The sequence below is a fragment of the Leptosomus discolor genome, chromosome 2 (assembly GCF_034619465.1).
Source record: "Leptosomus discolor isolate bLepDis1 chromosome 2, bLepDis1.hap2, whole genome shotgun sequence".
NCBI lineage: Eukaryota > Metazoa > Chordata > Aves > Leptosomiformes > Leptosomidae > Leptosomus > Leptosomus discolor.
This window is the reverse complement of record NC_141392.1, coordinates 57,815,586-57,839,488: the sequence shown is the minus strand read 5'-3', so window position 1 is coordinate 57,839,488 and position 23,903 is coordinate 57,815,586. Positions and strand designations below refer to the sequence as shown.

General features: G+C 39.5%; 1 protein-coding gene across 3 annotated transcripts in view; it reads left to right on the top strand.

Moving 5' to 3' along the window:
- Window positions 1–19,000, top strand: part of IPCEF1 (interaction protein for cytohesin exchange factors 1) — a 45,351-nt gene extending 26,351 nt beyond the window's left edge. The window contains exons 8-11 of one of the 3 annotated variants that reach the window (XM_086461118.1): window positions 3,484–3,486; window positions 5,110–5,476; window positions 15,122–15,312; window positions 18,800–19,000. In XM_086461118.1, coding sequence (XP_086317244.1) covers window positions 3,484–3,486; window positions 5,110–5,476; window positions 15,122–15,312; window positions 18,800–19,000 — 762 coding nt within the window. Of the gene's footprint in view, window positions 1–2,435; window positions 2,439–3,483; window positions 3,487–5,109; window positions 5,477–15,121; window positions 15,313–18,799 lie in introns of all 3 variants that reach the window. The other 2 variants (XM_086461117.1, XM_086461119.1) reach the window with 2 other exon arrangements.
- The last annotated feature ends 4,903 nt before the right edge of the window (window positions 19,001–23,903 follow it).

The window sequence follows — 23,903 nt, the reverse complement described above, 5'->3', positions numbered from 1 at the left end:
AGATAGAGGTACTCTACCTCATATACATCCTGTGTTCTTTCCTTTACAAGATTTTTAATACACTGCCATAATGTAGTTTTTCATACTATTCTTTTTTTTTCCATCAGTCCCAAATCTTCTTTCTTTTCGTCACCCCAATAGCATCATCCAACAGATTTGTATTCATTTATTTGTGTTGCTCTTAAGACTGCTGAATTTGAAGCTGCTTTTGTGACAGTGAGAGAAGTAAAGGGAAAGAAGCCTCTTCTTACAGTGATAAAAATCAGTTATTTTCCTCTACCCCTGAAAAACAGACTATAAAAAAAAAAAAGAAAATAGGCATCCTCCAAAAATCTATGCTATATTTCTCTCTTGCTGTAGTGTATTTGCCCAGAATATTCCTTCCTGCTTTGCTTCATTTCATAAATTTGAATAAGCACTATGCACTCTCATGTGTCTAATCAAATTGACTCAGCTAATTATTAGCCACTTATTGCCCTATTATTCTTGTTTCTATATTATTGTTTTTCCCAGTGATTTCATCTCCCCTTACACGTGCTTTAACATATGAGGTTTACTTAATTCTGTGTTTCAAAGTGAGTAAGATTGTTTGGGATGGTAATGCAGCTGAAATAAGGAATCTTGAGTTCAGATGAAAGTTAAGGTCAAGAGGTATGCAGTAATACACTTAGTACCAAATAATCTCATTGCACCTCATGGAAGAGAAGTGTCTGCTGCCTCATTGGTGTTGTACAGGTTCCTGTATGGCAGTGCTGAAATGAAATCCAGTAGCTGGGGTAGGCACAAAATATATTTAAAATATACAGATGAGAAACTTGCGTGGTCACAGGCAACAATAAAAGGAGATGTCATGCACAGGGCTGCCTGTCTGGCAATCTTTAATTAGCTTGCATAAAGCTGGAGCATATGTCACACAGTCACCCACTTGCCCCTTCTGTTTCAGTCAGATAAGTCAGTCTTCACTTCCTCTCCTGAAACAGTTGTGTAACGTTAATCACTGTAAAACAATCCACCTAGCACTTGGGGAGGTGCATTGTGTTCACTGCTGTGTAAAATGTGATTCTTTATTGCCTGTATTAACTGGAAGTTAAATGTGGCCGAGTAGCTATAAATATTGGAGAAAATGGGAACCTTGGCAATATGTCTCCAAAAGTTATTCTGGGCTGAGGGCCGATAATGAAGCATCTTGAATTTTATACCTCAGTGGCTTGTCTTTAAGGCTGTAGATGTTTTTTCCATCTGCTCACCTCTGAATGAATGCTTGCATTTTTCCAGATGATGAGTTTTAAACAGGTGCTGTTTTTTAGTTTTCGGTTTTTCTGGCTTCCTGCTGCTTGTCGATCAGTTGCTGCAGAGGCAATCTCCGGTTGTCTTCTTCCCATATGCTCTTCTTGAGTGCTGGCCTCCACGTTTTAGCAGGGGATGTGTGGGAGGAAGGCAATGGTGCAGGTGCTGAGGGGTCCTACTTCCTCAGCCTTTCCCTTAAAGGTTATCTTCCCTCCAGCCTTTACCTCTCTCAGCTGATTTCCCTTCTCCCCATCCCCAGCTTAATATCCCTTCCCCCATGCACAAACGTTAGTGTCTACTGAGCCAAGTTGTCATCTTTTCACCCAAGAAGTGGCCACTGGAATAAGCTTCAGCTGCCATGGGTCTGCCCTATGCTCAGCTTGCTTATGTGGTGGGTAGCAACAGTTAGGTACCAATGCAGCTGTGTTTGACTGTGGGTCAAAGTCATCTTTTAAATACCTGATTTAATGCCCATTTCCCTTATGGACAAGTACTGGACCAAGAAAACCACTGAAAGGACTGGGGAAGGACAGCTTCTACTGGAAGGTCAATTCTGTGATTGGAGCTCTTGGTTGTCTCAGGGAAGGCTGGTTAAACATTGCTTGCTACCTGTTTATTCTCTGCGGAGTTTTTAAACCAAGCTGTGAGATCCCAAACATGTGATGGATTTGGGTTAATTCTCTGTGCGTACAATATTTTTGGAAGGCCTGCTTGAATCCCTGAAATCCAGCCCAGCATCAAGAACACCACAGGCATTGACTAGGGTTCATTTCTTTTTATTCTTTTTATCTTTTTTAAAAGTTGTACTTCTTCCTCTCGAGTGCCAAAGGGATTTCACAAAATAAGAATTAGGAGCTATGGACATTTTGGAAAATCAAACCAATGCTGTCTCACACAGAAAGGCCTCCAAACTTCTTGAGATAAACTCCAACCTGAAAACTATTAGTCTGGAAACTAGTAGTCACCCAGGTGCAGGCTCTGTTACGTGTTAGAATAACAAACATTTTGCTGTACTTCTAGCACAAAGTTTTTATTTACCGTCCTGTTTTCTGCTGACCCAAACCATTTTGAACTTAAAAAAGAAAAAAGTAGTGATCATAAGCTTTCTATGTTTATGCATGCTTTTGGTTACTGTGAAAGAAAAAAAGCAAGTGAGGAACAAGTAAATTTTAACATCTGTAGGACGAAAGTTAAACTGACCGTCTGCATTAATTTCTCCACATGTGAATGGATTTACAGTTCAAAAAACAGCAGCTATGTTGAGACAATACATTGCAGCAGTCCCAAAAGAGCAGTTGAGGTGTTTCACGGTGATAATTTTCCTCTAAAAAATGCCTAGAGACTCATTGATCTCTGGTGGAACCTTATGATCTGCTGGCTCAAGCATCTGCTTTTTAAAATGTCCCCAAATGGAGATTCATCATTATATGCATGACTGCAAAACTTCCAAAGGAACCACTTGAGTAAGTTAGGTAAAAATCTGTCATGCCAAAGGAAAAAAAAAAAATCCACAATACATGTAGAGAAAAAGAAACATATTCTGGCAGGCATCTTTATTCTCACCCACGTTTTTTTTATTTAACACACAAGGAAAATAACAACAAAAACATGTTCCACTCAGTGAAGCACAGTTTTCATTTCAATGGCACTTTCTTTTTGCATGGACAAATGCCAGAAAAATAGAGGTGAGATCTAACATCTTCCTTTCCTGTCTTTGAACAATTGAAATTAGACCATCCAAACCATGTAAGCAGGAGCTTTTACTGATCAGTTGTTCTGCTTGGCTGTACAAATGCTTCAACAATTTGTCTTTGCAGTAGGAGTTCTTATATGAAATGATTCCGGTCACCTGTGTTCCCAAGGATGTTTTTAGCATTCACGCATGTGATCTATGATAGCATCTCCTTGACCTTTGCTTTAGGATGCATTTGTAAAGGTTTCCTTTTAAAAAACAAAAATGCACCTGAAACACAAGGTTTTACTTCTCACAATATAAGTTAAGTCTTGTCCCACAGTGTTTGGGACAGTCTTGGAGGAATGGCTTTGAAAATTTACAGAAGTGATGATAATCTACAAATGGTGACCACAATCTGATATTGGTCTTCCTCATCTTCTGAATTGATTAGTAGCTACATGATACAGCTAGATTAGAAGCACAGGAAGGCAAATCTATTTTGCTTTTTTTAATGTAAAAAGGAAGTAGTATACGTTACAGCAACATTGAATTGCAGAACTTTATATTTCATAATCCAAAAAATTGTTACTCTTGGTTTGGTTTATGTGAATAGATTTTATTTCTAGTTTACCAGGTTATAAATAAGTATTCCAGGCTAGTTCTTTTATTATGTTTACAGCTTGTCCAGGTTTCCCTAGCAACACCTTCTCAGTAATTTTCAATACTTCCACTCTAGTTATCACCTGTTTTAATCCTTACACAGATCTGTTCTATGTATGTATTGATAACATAGTCTTGCCGGAATTTTGGTCCATTAAGCCTAGTATACTGATTCTGGCATTGGCTAGTAGCAGATGATTTGCAGGCGTAGTAAACTTCTGCAGCAGCAGACACAAGAAATCTGGCTTTGATGATCTCATCATCATTTCTGATAGTTTCTGTTAAGAGCTTCATTATAAGGCTTTGTCTCCGCTTGTCTTCCATTTATTTATTTATTACTGTCAATTAATCCTCTTCTGGTTATTTGTATGTTTATTTGTGTGTACATATTACTTGTACATTTTACTCTCTTGGCTCATCTTTTCAGTGGTGTTTGGTGGCTAAGAAGCAGCAGATTAGTGCTAGTTCTTCTTGTGGGACTTGCTTTTGGTGACCAGATAATAGTACAACTTATTCAATGTAAATGTCTACTGTATACAAAGACCTGGGCGTCTATTTGCTTGTCTGGGAAGCCAAATACTTTTCAAAACTTTGTTCTTTCTCTCAACTTTTCTTTACTTGGAATTGTGCAATCTATCATACCCTCTCTCATTCAACTCCTAGCTCCTAATGATGCCTGTTAGATGTCTCTGAGACCTCTCTGGTTGTATGTGCTCTTGTTGAGGCAGAGTGAGAAGTACAGTATGGAGGGCCTTAGCATGTCTTAGTGATTTCTAGTGAAGCTTGGGTTGCTTTCCAGATTAATGTGCTGAAGAATGAGTCTTAGCATGTGAACGAGCAGCACAAATCCTGTACCATTCTCCTTTTCCTGCCCTCTTCCCCAGGATTGTTTTTAATTTCCACCATTAACTTGCCACCATATTACTTGTCAGACTTATTGCCTTGGCAAATATTTAGTCCCTTGAATGGACCAAGTAAAATGGTTTTGTGTGCTGAGAAAGTCAAGGTGCTTCAGTGCTTGCACCCATTTCTGTCTATTTATGGTTATGGCATTGGTGGATTTATTGAATGCTTCAAGACAACTTCATGTTCAATGGCTAATTTAGAGTTTCTCTTCTGCAGTCTTGATTAGATCAATAAAATGAAGACAAAGTAAAGAAAAAATGTGAGTGTGAGACCCAGCACGGAAGGCTACCCTCAACAGAATTTTTTTCCTTGGTCTTTTGTTTCTAGGTATCATCAAGTTTGTATCTGTTTTACCTCTGGCTTCCTTGTGGCTTAGTTTCTGAAGTTACTGTTCTGTAGGAGATTGCCTGCTATACTTCAGGCTTGTTTAGGTGGATAACTTATCAGATTACATCAGTTTTTGGTCAGTTAGCATTTCAGCTGCATATCTATGACATGTAGAACCTAGGAACAGGAATAACTTGAAAATAATTTTTCTTTTTTTTTTCTCCCCCCCCACCCTCCCCTTGTTTGGAAAACAGGATCAACAGAAGTCTTCTTTCACCTCAACTCTGTCAAGTGAAGCATCTTGTTCTCTCTCCTCTCCTGAAAGCACTTTCAACTCCCAAGAGTCGTCATCTTCCTTGATGTCCAAAGTGGTTTATCCCGAGAGGCAGTCCTGGCTTGACCTAGTTAACAGCTCTGCCACAGAAGAGGGTGATCAGCCTTTAACTTTCTGCGTACAGATTCACTCTGATGAGCCACCAGAAGTAGACTGTGGAGAAGCGGCAGAAAGCCAGGAGGTCCACCTTTCCAAATCCAGTGGTGGATCCCAAAACTTTTTTTTAGGTCCAGATACACATTGTCTAGCTGTGCCAGACGCAACAGGACAGAGATCACTAGCCAAAGGTGAGCTAATGAGAGAGAGGATTTTTCTCTGCAGAGCCATACAATGTGGAATTCAGAGTTTTTCCTCAACTTCCTTTCCTTTATGTTCTTCACTGAAGAGTTTTCCAGTGGCACATCATTTATAACAAACATTTGTTTTATTGTGCATTAAATATATAACCTAGTATCTAACTGGTAAGTACCTTTATAGCTTTTCTCAAATTTTACCTGTATGTTAAGATCATAGCTTCTGTATAAAACCGTAATGTAGACATATTTTTATTAGCTTTCTTTTTCAATACAGCTGTCTTTTATTCGTTAGGATTGAATCAAATTTTAAGGAAGTGTGTCACAAAACTGACATCCTAAGCAAAGTGGTGTGTGTAGGAAGCGGTGAACGTGAGGTTAGGTCATTCTGATTTTAAAAATAAAAGCAGTTACGTTTACTTCCAGTTTATATTCCTTATTTGCTTTATTGAGCTTTGTTGTAATCAAAGGGAAGAACTGCAATCCTGAATCAGAAAGTCCATTAAGACGGGATTTTGTTTAAATGAGTATCTGAATAGGTATCCTCCTACTGAAATGTACTGCTAAATTAAAAAGGTGGCATAGCTCCAGAATTTGGTCATTGTTACTGTTAATAACTCTCCTGCCATAGTAAGGCAATGTGTATTGCCTTTTGAGCAAAGCTTTTTCTTCCTGCACTAAAAGCAGTTGAAGCGTAAGAGGTGTTTCTGGCATACAATGTGCTGGAATGAGAAGATACTCAGCATGCCGCCTAGAGAGGTTATAGATAAGAAAGCAGCAATGTTCTAGTGCATCAGCTGTACCCATGATTCCAAATCCTTGTAAAGATTTGAAGGGAGTGCTTTGTTGCTGAAAGAGCAGTATTGTCTGAGTACAATGGAAAACAACAGTGCATACAAAAGCTTAGGTTGAAGGTAATGCAAAGATGGAAAGAAACAGCACTGGCCTCGGTGTGAACTTAGGGTATTTCTCTGTAGGTGAACTCAGTACTGACTGAAAAATGATAGTATAAGGCACATTAGTTACATTGTCAGTCTTCCAACTGTATTACAAATACCAACATTTAGCACCCCTTTAGTTTGTCATATGTTTTTCTGATTTTACAAATGAAAAAAAAAAAGGAAATTGAGCGAATTACAGATTCTAGCAAAAGTGAAAGTTAATTCAGAGCATTTTGCACTCAGCTTTGTTATCCATCTTCTAGGCTGCTCTGCTAGAGGCTTCTGTAGGAACGAAGATCAGTAAGAATTAAAACTGAGAGCAAGCATATGTACTATTTCTATGTGGCAGAAATGAGTGGATGTTTTGAGAGTTACTGTGGAATCTAGTTTCCATAAACTCTGGCTTTGCAAGTAGTGAAAAGGCTGGGGTTGGCAGAAATGAAGTCCCTAATTAAAAGGTTATAAAGATGTAGTAAATTCATTGTCTTCTGTAATTTCACCTTCTGGGGTAAATTTGACTAAATAACACCTTATGGGAAACATTATTAGGTACATTCATGTGGGTTGTTGGAGTTTAGGTCATCTATGGCATGGTGACTTATCACAGAATTACAGAATGGTAGGAGTTGGAAGTAACCTCTGGAGATCATCTAGTCCAGTCCCCCCTCCTAAAGCAGGTTCATTCACAGCAGGTCGCACAGGACTGCATCCAGGCAGGTTTTGAATACCTCCAGAGACAGAGACTCCACAACCTCCCTGGGTAGCCTGTTCCAGCGCTCTGTGCCCTCAGAGTGAAGAAGTTTTTCCTCATGTTGAGGTGGAATTTCCTATGCTTCAGTTTGTTCCCATTGTCCTTTGTCCTGTCCAAAAAGAGCCTGGCCCCATCCTCTTAACACCCTTTAGATATTCATAAGTGTTGATAAGATCTCCTCTCAGTCTTCTCTTCTCCGGGCTAAACAGACCCAAGTCTCTCAGCCTTTCCTTGTGGGAGAGATGCTTCAGTTCCTTCATCATCTTAGTAGCCCTCTGCTGGAGTCTCTCCAGTAGTTCCCTGTCCCTTATAGATCCCGTTCAGCAAGATTCAGTGGTTGTTCTTCTGAAATCTAAACTTTTGCTTAGAATATATTACTCTGGTATTGTCAGTAATCCTGCAATAATGGGTTATTTTTTTCCATCATAACTGTAAGGGAGACAAGTACTTTTGTGGATGGTCATAGAATTAAGGTGGCACATTATTAATAATTTAGTTTGATAAGGTCAATAATACTAACAAAAAAATGGGATTAAAATCTAAATCAAGACACATTTATTTCTGCCATTTGCAAGGTGGTTTAATTTCCCCCAAAATATTCCTCAGGAAATGAATTCTTTTGTTACTCACTGCTTAGCTGATGCCCAACCCTAATCGCAGAGCACTTCCATCATAACCACACCGGTAATCTCTGATGGAAATCCAGAAATAGACCATTTAAATGAGACAGTCACTATGGAAACTGTATAACCTCACTAGTTACTTTCTGCATCATAACCCGTTGTTGAGCAAGAAAGACGTACACCACACATATTTTTCTTTCCTTTATCATTCTGCATAGTATAGGGAGGGGATGGAGAGTGTTGGCATGTGGGGCCCTCCTCTGCAATGGCCATTGAAAAAATAAATTAAATAATTTGCAGAGAGATTAATTAAGCTACTTCAATTTGAGAATGAGGTAGAAAAAAAGGATTAATGTAAAATAGCAATTCAGTTCGAAATGAAAGTTATCAAAAACAATGCAATTCTGGTTCCGTGGCTTATCCCCAAAAAATTTTCCCCTCCAGCTAGATGATAAGGATGTGCACAAATATTGTGAGATGAATTCAAATTGTGGTGTAAAAGCTAGCTGCAAAACCTCATGATTTACAGTAACTAATAAGAACACCCTTGTTATCTGATACAAAACAAGAATGCATACCTCAGTGCAGACCATATTATTTGCTTTATAGTGCTCCTCAATCGTGCATGTCTGTCAGCTTGTCATGTTTCAGGGTAACGAGACTGCATCCAGGAGCAGACAGTTTCCACCTGCATTGGCATTGTCCTGAAAGCACGTGTTCCCTGTGTATAAAGCTGGGTCCGCTGTTATCTGATGCTTTCTCCTTGTGAGGACAGAAAAATCCTGTCACATGCTCTGCATTGTGGCCACATTCTGCTTAGTAAAACCCCATGAAGAGTTTTTGGTTGTAGCTGATAGCACCTAGAGCTGAGGTGAAAGTTTTCAAAAACTGAAGAGTACTTCTGTTGGTAAAAGTCTGAAACAGAGGCCAATGTGAGAAAAGTTGGTACCTAGAAGGAAGAAAGAGTAGCTGTGGCTCTGTGGGAAGAGCTTATCATGAGAATACAAATACAAAAATAGTGAAGAAGCCTCAGCGATGAGTTAAACAATGAAGGAAAAGTTTCTCAGAGATAAATGGATGAATCTCTGTAAGAGGAACTACAGATTCAACGAAATGATCATAGATTATTTTTCAATGAAAATTATTTAATGAAATCTGCTAAGCAACTATAAGTGTCTGGTGCAAGGAGCTGTGCCATATGGTATCTTTAACAACCTTTCCATCAACTCTTAGTGGTGTTATGACCATTCTCAGCCTTAACTCTCAGCGGTGATTACTGGGGAGAGGTTGCATACCAGAGAGTAATACAAAGGTAGAAAAAAGGAGAGTTTAACAGTTTTCTGTTTTGAAAGGAAACCAGCATTATGTTTCCATTTACTTTGGGGGAATATTTAATACTTCCATGTTGCAGCTTGCTATATGCACAGTGACAAAGGATTCAAACCTGCCTGTGACACAAAGAAAGGTAAACAAGAAACTGTTGAGAATGCAACTATCTGACTACGTGCTCTGTATCTAGAAGCTAGCCTTGCCCTACCCGGGATGGGTAGACACACTCTGCAGCCAGACTCCATCCTTTTTATTTCTTCTGGCAACCACTGCAACAAAAAGTATCTGACTATGACCCACCACCACCATCATCAAAAACTATGATAACAAAAGGAAGCCACAGAAACTGAAAGTTTACTATAACAGAACAGGAATGTGTGCTTGTATTTATCTAGGGATCTTCTATTACAGCAATAACATCCTTCTTCCTTGCATTTTCTGAGGGTTTTATGATCATGTGAAGCTAATGCACCTTGGCAAGGAATTCTTACGGTGCCATTTCTGGTTTATTTATTTTACCTTAGCTCACAGTAGCTGGTAGAAGATCTAGTGTGTGCTGATATATTGAAAAACCTGGAAAGCTTTTTAAATACCACTTGAATGTTATCTGCATTGGTTTTGTGGGAAGGAGTTGGTTAAATAGGAGCTGGATGCATTCAATTCCTTCTTTTCTGAGAACTGACATCCTCTTCCCCTCCGGAGTCTGCCTGTGCCAGTAATAGCCAGAACAGATCTTCTGCTGTGTTCTGGTCCCTTTGTTCCTTCTGAAAAAGTTACAGAAAATGGCTAGATCACGGCTGAGACTAGCCAAGAAGTATGCCTATGGTGAGAACAACTGTGTAGAGAAAAAACTGTGTTTGAATTTTTATTTTGTTTGTCATCAAAGAGGCTTTAGAAACTACAGTGAAAACTATGGTGTTACGGTTTTCTGAATCATAGAATGGTTTAAGTTGGAAGGGACCTGAAAGATCATCTAGTTCCAACCCCCCTGCCTTGGACAGGGAAAACTCTTGAAAAAGAGATACTCTCTGATAAGAGATACTTATTTGTGTTGTTCCCAGTTCAGTCGCAGTTTGTTAGAATGCCATCCCTCACTGCTGAGACCACTGTACTGTTATAGTCAAGAGCATCTAACACTTGGTATAACTAACTCTTGGTGGTAAAATATTTTTCCTGTTATTTTCTCCCACTCTCTCCTGCCTTTAGTTCTGCATTTGCCAGTGAGGAGTTTGCTTAAGCTATGCCCACCTAATGAAATATTTCCTGTCTTTTCTGTTCTGTAGTTATGTGGAAAATGTGATTTCCCTGAGGTGTCATCATACTCCCATTGAAAAGTCTACTACTGCTATGGATAAGTGAGGGGTGAGGGTGGGGTGGGGGGGTAGGTAGGTGAGGGCAAAAGCAGTTTGTGATTTTTTTCCTCTGCTCTCCCCAGCCTGGATGTATATGTTGTCCTATTGGCATCACAAGTTTTGGCAGAATCAGAAACAGGTGCTGCCACAGCTACAAGAAGCTCCTAAGCATAGCAGAGACAGGAGAAAGAAGCAGATACTTTTTGCTGGGATTAATACACAGTTGGAGAGCTGTGAAATCTCAGTTAGAGAACGGGAGAACAAATATTTACATTACAGCTTAGATTTAGTAAGATATGTTCTGTTGGAGGTGGTTTTCAATGCAAAGTGCTCTTTCTGCCAAACACTGCCCATTTCTGTATCTTTACCACTGGGAAACAATCAACTTGATTTTTCACAGCTGCTTTTTGAAAAGTTCTGGAGAATTTCACTTTTGTAGGCTTAAAGATTATTAAAGTCTAGATTTCAGGCAGGCTCCTTGCTGTATTGCTGCCGCAAGGTGGGGAGCCTCCATACCTTAATGTGTCCCACCTGTGGCAAGTTGGCCGACAGGAAGGTGGAAGCTGAAAATTGAGGAGGTGAAGGGCTGGCGTGTTGAACCTCTGGCAGCTTGCTCTTGTCTGTGATATCTCCTGTTAGTTAGAGGGAAATTCCAGATAAGTAGCATGAAGCCACAAAATTGTGTTTTACTTCTCCTGAAACAGAACTTGTCAGAAGTTCTGACTTGTCTGATGTATTATTTTCCTCACCCCAACCTAGAAGGTCTCCTTCTCTTGAATGTTAAAATATCTCAGGGCAGAACTTCCATTTTCTTCAGATCAGGACCGGTTCCTTTCCGCTTTCCGCACTAGAGTCTGAAAAAATTGAGGTATACAATACCACAGAATTTTTCCAGAAGTGCTATGAAGGTTTAGTAGGCTGTGAGGCTTGTGAGGCAAGGGCCTGGTGCAGGATCCTAGGAAAACAGATCCTGCCAGTGGCATGACTCAACAGAATTACTTACAGTTAATACTGCCAATGAAAGGGAAAAGTGCACAGTGCATGTGTTCCCCTGCGTGCGTGTAAACGCTCATAAATGCTCACAGTACGTAATATCCTTCCACTGTTGCCATTTGTTCCTTACCCCTAATCCTTCAGTAAGTCCTGAGAGAAAAATGAATGTAGTTTGTCTTTAAAATAGGATGAGATAAAGAAGTGCTGTAGTAGCATTTCAGTTTCCTAACTTGCATGCCTGAGACAGAAAGTGCTTAGCTTGAAGAGTACTGGTGGAAGAGATAACTTGCACTATTATACTTTGAAGTGATTTTTGAATGTGCCTGATGTTGGCTGTGTGACCCAGATGGAAAGACTCACTCCAGAGCAGTGCTAGTGGGGCCCTGTCCATGTTAATATGAATTTTTGCCAGCAGAATATATCCATCATTATAAACCTTCAGAGGTTAACAAAGCTCAGAGTAGGAGTGGTACATTTGTCTTTGGGAGGATGACACAGGCAATCTGTTCATTTTCACATTTTGCATAAATTTTTACTTTGTGATGGAAAGCAAATATTTTCTAACAATTCAGTTGTATGGTCTAGGCACCCCAGGTTTCATAGGAGGAATCCAAATCACTGAAGCCAAAAAATACAGAACTTGTGAATGCCTGTGCTTCTGTTAGAGAGTTGCTCCTCTGCAGGTCAGTGCTCTGACTCCAGGTTCAAGGCAATAAAGCAATACCAAATTCTGGGAAAAGGTGCTGTGAATGTTTGAATCTGGAGAAAAAATCCAGTCTGTGCTTAAGCCTCAAGTCACATTGCTTTACCTCTGTTATCCAACCTTAATTTTCTCTGAGGTGTTTTGTGGGGAAAACAAGCAAACTACAGGTAGTGCTTCCTTCATTTACTTTTGTGGCATTAAGAGGTTTGTGAAATACCATAGTGCACCATTGTATGAGTGAGGAGAAATTTCTTATCAGAGATCATTTTATTTGGCTTGTTAATTGATTGCTAGACATAATGCCTCTCCCCTTACTCCATTACTTTTCCCCGTTTCAGATTTACAGCATCAATCTAGTGTATTCAGTGGCAGCTTCAAGCTTGCGATCCATGGACATTTGCTTTCTGAGCTTGACTCAGGGGAACTCAGGACATTGAAGGAAAATTCCAGATAGGCATCAGACAGTCTGGCCTCAATTTATAAAGGTTTATTCGCAGACATACTCTTTGTCAATAGCAACAGTATCTGCTTCTGTACAAAAGCACAATATTAAGATACTGTTTTGTTATTTTTTAACTGTTGTGGGAGAAGTTCACTGCTCCTCAGTGTAAACAAAGATGGAGACAAAAGGACTGTATAGCTCATACCTGGCTCTACACAGCCTATAGGTTTCACTCACTTTTTGTTTCCAACTCTTTCCTGAAATCCTGTTAGCTGCTTCACTGTCACTCCCTTTATCAACCTGTTCTGAAGAACCTGGCACATTCCTTTCCCTCTGGAATTGCCTGACCCTGATCAATCCTTTTTGGGTGGGACTGGTGGAGTAATAAGAAATAATAGAGGAGTTTAAGGCTGCAGTCTTGAAAGAATGTAGGAGCTGAGTGCACATTGCTGGTCAAGTGCACGGTCTGAGAGCCTTTTGCTGGGCTTTTCTGACTTTGGCTTCGTTTCTTTCTGTGCTGAGTATTACTGCCCTCCTTACCTTCACCCACAAGTGCGCAGAAGACATCAGGGTACTTAGCGTGGAAGAAGAGTGTTCACTGAGGGTGTTTTCTCATGCTTGTTGCTCTGTACCCTTTTAGAACACTGAAGAGCTTCATGAGTTAGCCTCAAAAATATCTGAAGCAGGTGCCTTACGTCCCCCATGGCTTGATTATTTTTTAAAGTTGCTGGACGGGATCAATGATTTTTTTTTTTCTGCTTATATACTCTTTCTTGGGTATCTGATAAAGGTCAATTTATCTCTCAGACTGGTACTGTGTACAGTCATGGTGGGTGATGTCTACAGTCATGCTGAGCCAGTCCTGTGCAGGGGCTGGTTAATGAAACAACCAGCTGCTTCATCCCAAGCAAGTAGGCAGGAAGCTAGGAATAATTATGAGCCTCATGGCATGAGCCAAAATTTTTCAGGAAATACTACTGCCCTGTATTATGCCTTACACTTGCATTTTTTTCTGTTTCTCAAAGCCTGTTAAATATACAACAGTTCTCCTTTTCCTCCCCCAGCACCCTACCAATGTTAGAAGCTATATTTAGTTTTCCTCAAGTTACAGCAGACTTTTTATAATCACAAAGTAGTGAAAAAGAGGCCAGCAACACAGTGAAGACAAATATTTGTAGCATATCATAAACCTTTCTTGTAACCTAAATATTTAGAAAGAACAGGGGTGTAGGAGGATGCTGTACTTTTTAAAACATGGAAAAGATAAGGAACAGTCTCCTAAGTGTGCTGACATGTTGGAGAAGTCTTTTTGTTGCAGCATGAGTGAGCAAAAGGACTTCTTCCTTTTGTTCAGAGAATGTTTGCTGACTGAAGATGATTTAGAAAAGCCCATGTTTAACTTCTTATTAAAAGAAAAAAAGTGCTCAGCCAGTTCGACTGGTACATGGATGACTACAGTTGAGAAGAACCACCACCACTATCCCAGTGAAATAAAATCAAATGTTATCCCAGTGGATGTTGAGGGATTCATTAGCACTCTGAAAAAACAAATAACTTAATTTTTTTCCTTTAGCAACACTGAAGTAGAAAAGCTTCCAGTGTGGACTGAGGCACAAGAAGTGAGTTGCACAGTCTGTTGTTGAAAATGACTTTCTGCCAAAATGCCCCTATATATCCCTGGTACATTTTTAGTTTCTGACTGTTCATTTTTAAGTTGTTTTATTCTGAAAAATGTCTTTGCTTCAATTTTACCTTATTTTATGCTCTTTCATTCTCAGCTGTTTACTAGCTTTTCCTTTCATATCCCCTCTGTCATGGAAGGTGGTGCTGCAGCTTGGGAGGCATCAGAGTAACTGAGGTGGAGATAATCAAGCTTTTGTTGTGAGGCACCACGAGCAAATTCTTTGCTGCAATCTGTGAAACTCAGGGGCTAGGCATCAGGTGCCCTAAGGGTTCCTGCTTTGATCTGTTTTCTAGGGACCTTCTCTTGGGGCCCCTGAGATGTTCCTATGTTTCATTTAATTGCTCATTTTTTTTAAACTCTGGTTTCAATAATTACCAAAACCTGGCAAAGAATAGATACACCAAATAGAATTTGACATGTGAGTTGCCAGGTAGAAATGTAATTCACTGTGTGCAGCATGTACGCAAGGGTGAATGGGTGTAGCTGCTATCAAAGTTGTGTTCATTCCAATGTAGCATTACTGACAGTTGCTTAAAGTCTGTGATACATTTGGAGCATTAAAGCAGCACTCTGTCAGTGGAAATGCATGCTTGTCTCTGTTTGGAACACGATCTGATTCTTAAAAACATTTGGGTTTGGTAGTATGTCTTTCTTGTATGCGTTATTACACTATAAATTACCCTAAAAATTGCCCTTGGTTTTAACTTTAATACCACTACTTTTTGACTTGGATGAGAGCCTTCCTGATGGCTGAACTTAACACTCCTGCTCTCTGCTGCCACATTCACGTTCTTATACCAAACTTATTCTTTTCTTTGCAGATCAGGAAAAATGTGATGATGATGAGATGGAGCGACTTTACAAGTCATTAGAACAAGCAAGCCTGTCTCCCATTGGCGATCGTCGGCTGTCAACAAAAAAGGAGCTTAGGAAGTCATTTATCAAACGCAGCAAAAACCCCTCCATTAACGAGAAACTCCACAAAATTCGAATGCTGAACAGCACATTAAAGGTGAGGTTGCAGAGCTAGCCAAAGAAAAGCCTGAGAGAAAGAAACAGTTTGGCTGAAAAAAGAAGCAAGCCTAGACTTCAGCCAAACTCTAATTACATATTTACCTAAAGCCCCAGAGAATTTGGTTAAGTTTTTGAAATTGTTTTCTACTTCATTCTGATTCCTGTTCTGTGTTTTGTTGTTCAATTTGAACTGGAAGCAGAGGCAATAGCTCAGAAGGGACACTTCTTGCAGAAGTTCCAGGCCATTTGGAAAATTTAATAAAGAAATCTTCCCTTAGTTATCTGGAAAACTTGCAAGTTCAGCTGAATGCACTAAACAGGGGAGCCTTAAAAAAGGAAGAACAGACAAAGTACGTTGATGTTAAAGGACATGAAAATGACCCTGAGCCAAAAAAAGTTTTCTTTATGTGATTATTGGAGAATGTACAGGATGTGCCAAAGCTATTGTAAAGACCTCCTGTAACTAAAATATTTTTAATAACAAAAGCATCCTGCTTTTATGTTGGAAATGTGTCATGAACTGAAGGGGTGGAGCGGTTCAGGGGACGTTCCATGAAAGTGCCAGTAAATCTGTCTGGAATATGGGGATTTATGAGGCTGTTTACTTGCCAGCATCAAGTGTCACGGGATTTCAAAGCCTGCTTCTGAATGGTACTGAGGGAAAGAGAGAGCTTAACCATAGCATTTAAATTGCAAGGAGAAGAAAGAGTAAATGCAAACCCGGAGCTTCATTTGCTTCTTTTTGTATGCATTAGAAGTAGGAATCGAGTATCTTGTTTCAAGTGCATGTGTTTGGCTTCAGGCATTGTAAGCTGGCGAAATGCATGTAAAAACTCCTCCTATCAGCACAATCATTGATTTGATTATTAGTTGTGATGGGAGGCTTGGCTTTGGCGCCCCGGCCTGTGTTAAGGGTCCTGAAGATACGGTTGAAAAGACAAGTGGGAATATGGACATTCTCCCTGGCTCCGTATGAGACCTTGTGAAGTCTCTCTGCAGTATCACAGAGTCTTCAGTGACATGGTACTGACTATAACACTGTTCATCTGCATCAGCAATAAAGTGAACCCATCATCTAACAGAAAGTTAGTTTAAAAAGTATGCCTGTTTTGTGGGACACGAAGCTAAATATAGAAACATACTGCAAAGTTTTCCCTGATAGGAGCCTCCCTAATAAATCTAAGAATGAAAATGGGGTTGTATCTTGTGGGACAATCAATTTCATTAGTATGAGGCTGAATGGAAGCCTTACTGCCGGACATGAGTAATGAGGACAGTTTTGCATTGATTTAGCAGGGGGGTATTGTATAAGTTGTGATTAGCAGCGTTTATAACCTTAGGCTTGTCTAGCACTTGTATTTAATATGGAAAATAATTTTTGAAGTGTTCATAATGTATAAAATGTGTTGATCTTTTTTTGCTTTCTTCAAACTAAGAAATTGGAGTATGGACAAGACAAATATAGCACAGACATTTTCTCACAGACAGAAACAGAATTCTATACACAGCAAAGTTAGCCTGTCTGAAAGGCAAATGCCTGCAGTGGGAAAGTGCCGTATTCTTTACATCAGTGGAATAATGTGCTTTTAAAGTCAATTTTCTTAATGTATTACATGAGACATGAGATAATTGGAAATGATTTATCAGTGATTTAAAAATCAGGAAAGTTTTGCGTCTGATCCATATTTACTCTGCTTTAATGAAAACCCTATTAGTTTGAGAAGTGATTTATGCAAGATTCAGTGCAATTTTAATTTTGGACTTTTGACTCCACATCTTTAACATCAGATTAATGTTGCTGTCACAACATATCATTAAAAAAACCATGCTTTGGATAGTTTGGAAAAGAGGGAAGCTGTGTGCAAATGCATCACAGGCTTCATTAAAGTGGGAAATAGATTTAGTTGTACAGGAAAAACTCCATGGCATGGCTTTTTGCCACCAAGTTTTTCCACTAGAAATACTCTCCTCTCCCTTCTACCTCTCTATCCCCTCTTCTCTTAGGCTAACTGTGCATACCTCTTCGGCAATGCCAGAAGCCTTCTTACAAGGGCTGGCACTAGGTCTTGAGGGTAGGACCTGTGTAAACCAACAGTTGAACAAGCTTCCATGTTTAAAATGTGTCTTGGGTATCACAGGGATTAGAGAAGTTGATAGTTCATTAAAGTAGTAGTGGGATATGGATGTGTAAGCTGTCAATTGCTACTATCAGGAAGTGTCATGAATGTGCAAGAGTATTTTCAAGGTGTTTTCAAGGCAGCCACTAGCACAAAGTGTCCTCAGGCATGATGAAACCAGTAACATCATGAGAAGATGGTTAGAACCATTCAATTGCTTTCATACACAGACTGGCAGGGATGGAGCCAGGCAAAAGCAGTAAAGGTTTATTAGTGCAGCGTGGTGCCTCCATTAAGAAATTGTAGCTGCTAACTAGGGCTTCTTTATCCTGTGACTCACTGCATGGACAGTCAATAAGGCCTGGAAAAACAAAGTGGTTTATTGTGTCAGAAAATGTGAGGACTTTAGTGAATATAAATATCTGAAAGAAGGGTGTAAAGAAGATAGAGCCAGGCTCTTCTCAGTGGTGCCCAGTGACAGGACCAGAGGCGATGGGCACAGACTGAAACACAGGAGGTTCCCTCTGAACATCAGGAAATATTTTTACTGTGAGGGTGACCAAGCACTGGCACAGGTTGCCCAGAGAGGCTGTGGAGTCTCCATCCTTGGAGGTATTCAAAAGCCATCTGGACATGGTCCTAGGCAGCCTGCTTTAGGTAGCTCTGCTTGAGGAAGGGGATTGGACCAGGTTACTTCTGGAGGTCCCTTCCAACCTCAACCATTCTGTGATTCTGTGTCATAAAGGGTCTCAGTGTCCCTACATCAGTGACTGTTGGTGTCTTTCAATTGAACCAGGGTGCCTGCAATATACAGTCTGAGATCCTCTTGTCTAAAAGTAGAGACCAGCTTTATTAGTAGTAGCTGGTGGTAGATGTTTTAGCAGCCACATGTGCTAGCGTCTCCACTGCCACTGCATGGACTATATCCAAAATTATTTTCTGTCTAGCTCCCAGAGAAGAGACTTTTATAATGTTGCCAGGGAATAAGTATTTTTTTGAGAAAGCAGGAACTGGTGTGAATTACAGAAATAAATGTTGTTTTGTCTAGTTTCATGGAAGTACTAACTTGTTGTGAGACAGCATAACAATGTCTGATTTTCACATGTATCCTCTCTCATGAAGTTTTGCTAAGAATCCTACAAAATAAAAAATCTATATGAAAACATAATCTTGCCTTCAAGTGGGACGAATTTCTGCCGTGGACTTAACTTTGATGATCTACGTTCTAAAAATGGGAACAAGTTGCCAGGAGGATGAATAATTGTCCATCTCCTTGTGAGATGGTTCTTTAATGTTCCCAGAGTGGTTTTGTTATGGACAACGAACTTGACAGTTTCTGTGGGAAATAACCACTTGTTCTCTTCCTAGTGTAAGGAACATGACCTGGCCACAATTAACCAGTTGCTAGAGGACCCAAAGTTGACAGCAATGAAGTACAGAGAGTGGAGGAACACAAACATCATGCTGGTCCAAGATATTTATCAGCAGCAGGAGGTCCAGGACATATCTACAGAGAACAGCGAGGAGCAAGAGGTGACTCCACAGCCTATCACTGAAAGTGCTATCTGAGACCATGGTTCAATGGTTCATGGCAAGATTTTTCCCCACGGGTCTTCACATACAGGCACTTTAAACTGCTGCATTTTGAGGTTTGTTTTTTCCAAGTGTTCTTCAAAAGGAAAACAACCCCTTCTCCAAAGCTTTAATTGCTCTTGCAAAACTCATTTCACGTCAAAAGGGCGAATCCCCCCCAAAAAACATATGTGAACCTGGGCTGCATACCCAAGAAGACTATTTTATGAAGCAGTGAAGAAATGTTTTTCCATCTTTGGAGAAGTAAATTAAATATGTCCAACTTCTGGAAGTCACGGAAGTGTATAATATGTACTGTATAAATGGGAGATCCTTGGGGTTCTTTTAACCATGTAACATACCGTCAAAGGAAGCTAAAACAATGCCAGCCGGATGTAGTCTACTCTCTACCTTTTTACCCTGTAAGGTAACCTGATGTATGCATTTTCATCTCTACATTCATTCACTTTCAGCACTCTACCAGTTTAAACTGAGACAAATAGAATAGTAATTATGCATGAGTTTATACTACAGACAGCTGTCAGGCACCCAGTTTGTGTCCTGCCTGATGTTTTATGATTTTCAAGTTTATTTATGGACCAGACCAAGGTACTGTCTTTCTACATGAAGAAGAGAAGGTCTCTTAATGTTTCCTAACATGTGATTTACTCTTCAGTGACACAGCTAATGCTTCAACGGGTTTCAACTTTTCTTACAGACTTCACAGAAATCCTTGGATGATTATTTTCTTCTTTCTTATTTTTGACAATTGTGAATGCATAAGGTACCACTTCATCCAAGATTCCTACTTAGGAAGGTGATCTAGTTCACAAGGCAGAAGCTAAACAATTAAATTCCTGATGTGGACCTGAAAGTGTAAAACATAGCTGCAAATATTTTTGTAAATAGGTGTCGTTTTATGGCTTATACGAATATGATTATCTACTGTATATATGTTTTATTTATATATTTATATATGCTGAACTTCCTAATGTAGATAGGCACGCATGGACCAGACCCACCCAGATGAGAGTGATTACAGGTTGACTTGAAATGCCTTTTTGTTTTTCGTTCCATTATGAATCACAGTAATGGCTCTACAACTGAGACTACCCTGCGACATCTGCTGTAACTTTTTCTGCTGTCTTTCTAGCTTTGAATTTTAGATGAAGAAAATCTGTACAACTTAGGGCAGGAAAATAAGTTTTCTGGAAATTTTCAGGATTTCCCTTTGGGCAAAAAAAAATAAGAGTGTTAAGAGGTTTTGCTGCAGGATCGTAACGTTTTGGCTTCATTGTCCCCAGTACAAGGTTTGGGGTTTTTGCCTTCCTGTCTTCTGAATGTGTACAAGTATGAGGAACTTTGTAGAGTGCTGAATTTTGAAAAGCAAGAATTAGCTCACTGTTCTCAAATTAATGCCACTACAGAACCTGTGGTCATCTGCACTTCTGTTGGCTATTTCATAAAGATGTTCTTTGTTGTTAGTTTTCAACACAGTTTATCTTTTAAAGCAAAATACACTATACAGATGCAGCCATATTCACTTGTCTTTATACATGACATGTTTTATCATAGCTCGACTGAGAAAACAAAAGTTAATAGTGTTAGTGGGAACATGTGAAATCTTTCCCACCTGTGTAGTGCTAAGTCTGACAGTTGATATAGCGTTTTTAACACTCATCATCTTTCCTTTTAAAATAGAGACTTGAAATTATGTCCCAATGCATCCAAAAATGGCAGTTGAGGCTGTGTTGAGTGTGAGAACTGGGGAGTATACAGTAAGCTATAAGAAAGGGGAAACAGAAGGAAGAATGTAGGCTCCTTTGATACAGGCTTTAATGGGAGAGGGTCAGGGGAAATGGGGGCTAGTTGAATGCAGAAGCAAAGCCGTGCTTGGGATAGCATCACTGCCTCAGGTATAAACAGGTTTAGGAGTATGAGGCTAAGGACAGATCAGGACTTAATAACTGGGGCTAGTCTGCTGGTGGGGAACAAATGTTACCTGACACCTGGAAGTGAGTGACAATGACTAAATGGGGAAGCAAACACAACCCCCCAGCTTGGTTAAAAAGCTATTGTTTTCAGGAAATCATCATATGAGTGGTGACTTCATCACTTCACTAATTCTAACTACAAGTTCATAGAAATTAAGCAAGTTCAATGCCTGATGCAATTCAGTTTAGAATAATCGTGTCTTAAATTTGAGCCCATTTTAAGTTTGGTGGATTTTCTTTTTTTTTTATCTTTTGCCATTCCCAGAAGACCCTCTGCACAGTGGACATCTGTGAGTGTCCTATTCCTAGCTGAAATTCTTCAAAGCAGATGCACAGGTGGGAGAGGCGTAGGCCCCTGAATTTGACATGATGTCGATTAACTGCCAAGAGGACACTGCAAATTAGGAGTGTAGGAATTAATCTGCTTGGTGCATCTCAATTTTAACTACCTGGTGCTAAACAATTGATAAATAATGGAGGTAAAATTGCATGTACATTTTGTCTTGCAAGTGTGAGTTTCTCATGAAACAAAGCGTTTAATTTGTGTAAACACCATTTTTCTTCAAAAGCATTTCGCTTAGATCTTAAAAACAAGCATACGCCTAAGTGACTTGTCAAACTGGGCCAGACAAGTCAGTGCCTTGCAGTTCTAAGCAAAGTCCTAGTCAACACAGTTTGCTGAAGTAGACTTGCACTATACAAGGGAAAGCACTATGTGGCTTGCACATACTGAGTTGATTCTTTTCACACTGTGCTTGTGCAAGAATATACAAAACAGGTTTCCCAAATATAGAGAAAAAAAATGTCCTCAGACTGCTCAGACTCTACTATTGTTTTTGACAGATTATGTAGCCTAACAAATCTTTTAAATTACTTTCTTTCAGATGGTCAGTAGATACTTATTGTTAAACTGCTGAGTTTTTGGAAACCTGCTGAGGATGGGCTGTATCAACCTCTTAGAAAAGAACAGAAAATTCTTGAATTTGGGTTACTGTAATGCAGTTATTATTTTAACAAATTTCTCTGTGTTCAAGAAAACAAATGTATGGGTTTTATGCAAGTGTACTGCTGGGTGTCTATCTCCATTCTCTTCAGCTACTCTTTAGACCCGAAACAGGTGGAAAGTGTGGGAAATGTGAAGTGAAAATTCAGTAAAACAGGATTCATTTTCCAGCATTTCTAGTTAATGTGACAGTTTTCACCTGGTGCTGGGTTCATGACAAGGGGCTGTGCAGCAACGTGAAAGCCACAATTGAAGAAAGAAATGTGCACAAACCGACAGCTACAATTAGTGGATTCAGCAGGGAGCCACCTTGGCAGGAGAAACTTGGACAACTCTGTGCTCCGCTCAGTGATACTTGGGGTAAATGGTATCTGTTGGTATGAATTTGGAAGGCCTGTGCTATTGACTCATAGCATAGGGAAAATGTGCATCCCTAGTGAATGTCCAAATATCTTTAACCGTCTGCCTCATGGGACCTGTTTTATGTACTTCTTCAGGAGAAAGTGTGTGTGCATGGACTTGTGCACATGCACAATTATTCCTTTGTCAGTAAAGCCTTTTGTTATTGGTGCAGTAAGTCCAGCTATGCAGATTTTGAAGTAATTAATGACAATATCTTACTTAAGCTGTTTCTTCACCCTGGCTCTGGTGCTTTTTCTGGAAATTGAATCTCTCTGTTTTGGTTGTGTAGACCTCATGAGCTACCAGAATGAGATGGGACCACATTTGCTTCCCTAAGATGGGAGAGGTTTCATGTGGGGACTGTGAATCATTTCTGCATCTAGTTCTGATGATTTACTCAATGCTGAGTTTCACCTGAAATGGGAATAAACAGGAATAAATGATGTGCTACAACCTTTTATTTTGGAAATAGTTTTCTCTCTGGTGGAAAACTTCACGTTGAGAGAAAAGGATGTTTTGAGACAGCCAAGCAGGGAGGGGGAGAAAAGAGGTGGTATTTGATTTAAAACTATGTAGAATTTCAAAATTTAAAATTATTTCTAAGGAGTAAAAATCATGGGCATGCTGCATCTATTATGTGAGCCTGTGAGTTTACATGTCTATTACAGATTTAATATAAAAACCTGTATTTTTTAACTGTTACAGTAGCAAGGGAGTCTGAGTAAGCATACTGCTGTGTGAAGAACTCCATATACTGTGGTTGAAGTTTGGGATTTGGGCTTTTTTTGTGTTGTTTTGCTTGTTTGGTGTTACAAAAGTGACCAATTTCAATGAGAGCCTGAGCTTACTTCATTTTTATGAGACATGTCTTTCTGTTAACAGGAAGCCAAAGTGGTTTTCTTGTAGTAGTAGAGCCAAACTGGTATTTCCTGTTTTATGTGGGGCATTTTGAAGCAGCAGACATTTTAATATGTCACTTGGCATTTCCTTTATGGCTTAAAGATTTATCTTATTTTGGTTTGCTTCAAGCTGCCACATTCTTGCATTTTTAAGACCTGGCTTCATTATTAACTAAAACAAAAATTCAGGTGAAAAAAGGAAAAACAGATCAGAAAAGCTCTGAGCTAAGATCAAGGTGAAATTCTTGTGTCTGTGCACAAGGGTAACGGGAGCTAAGCTTGCCAAAATCTAGGCATTTCAACACTGAAAAAAGATTGTAAGGTGTTGAAGAGAGTACTACATTCCTTGAAATTTGCTGTGGGAGAAGTTCCAAGACCTGTCTGCTCTGAAAAAATGAATATTTTTCTAATTTATTTCCTCCTGGTAAAAATCCAAAGGGAGTGGTTTATTTGCTAGTAAAAAGTTAAAAATGAAATATGCATGTAATTCATTGATAGTTCATCAACCTTGATGTATTACCTTGACTTTAGATGACTCAGCCTTTAATGCAGAAAATCCAATTCTTTGGGAAACCACTGTAGCTACCACAGTGTCTGAGGTT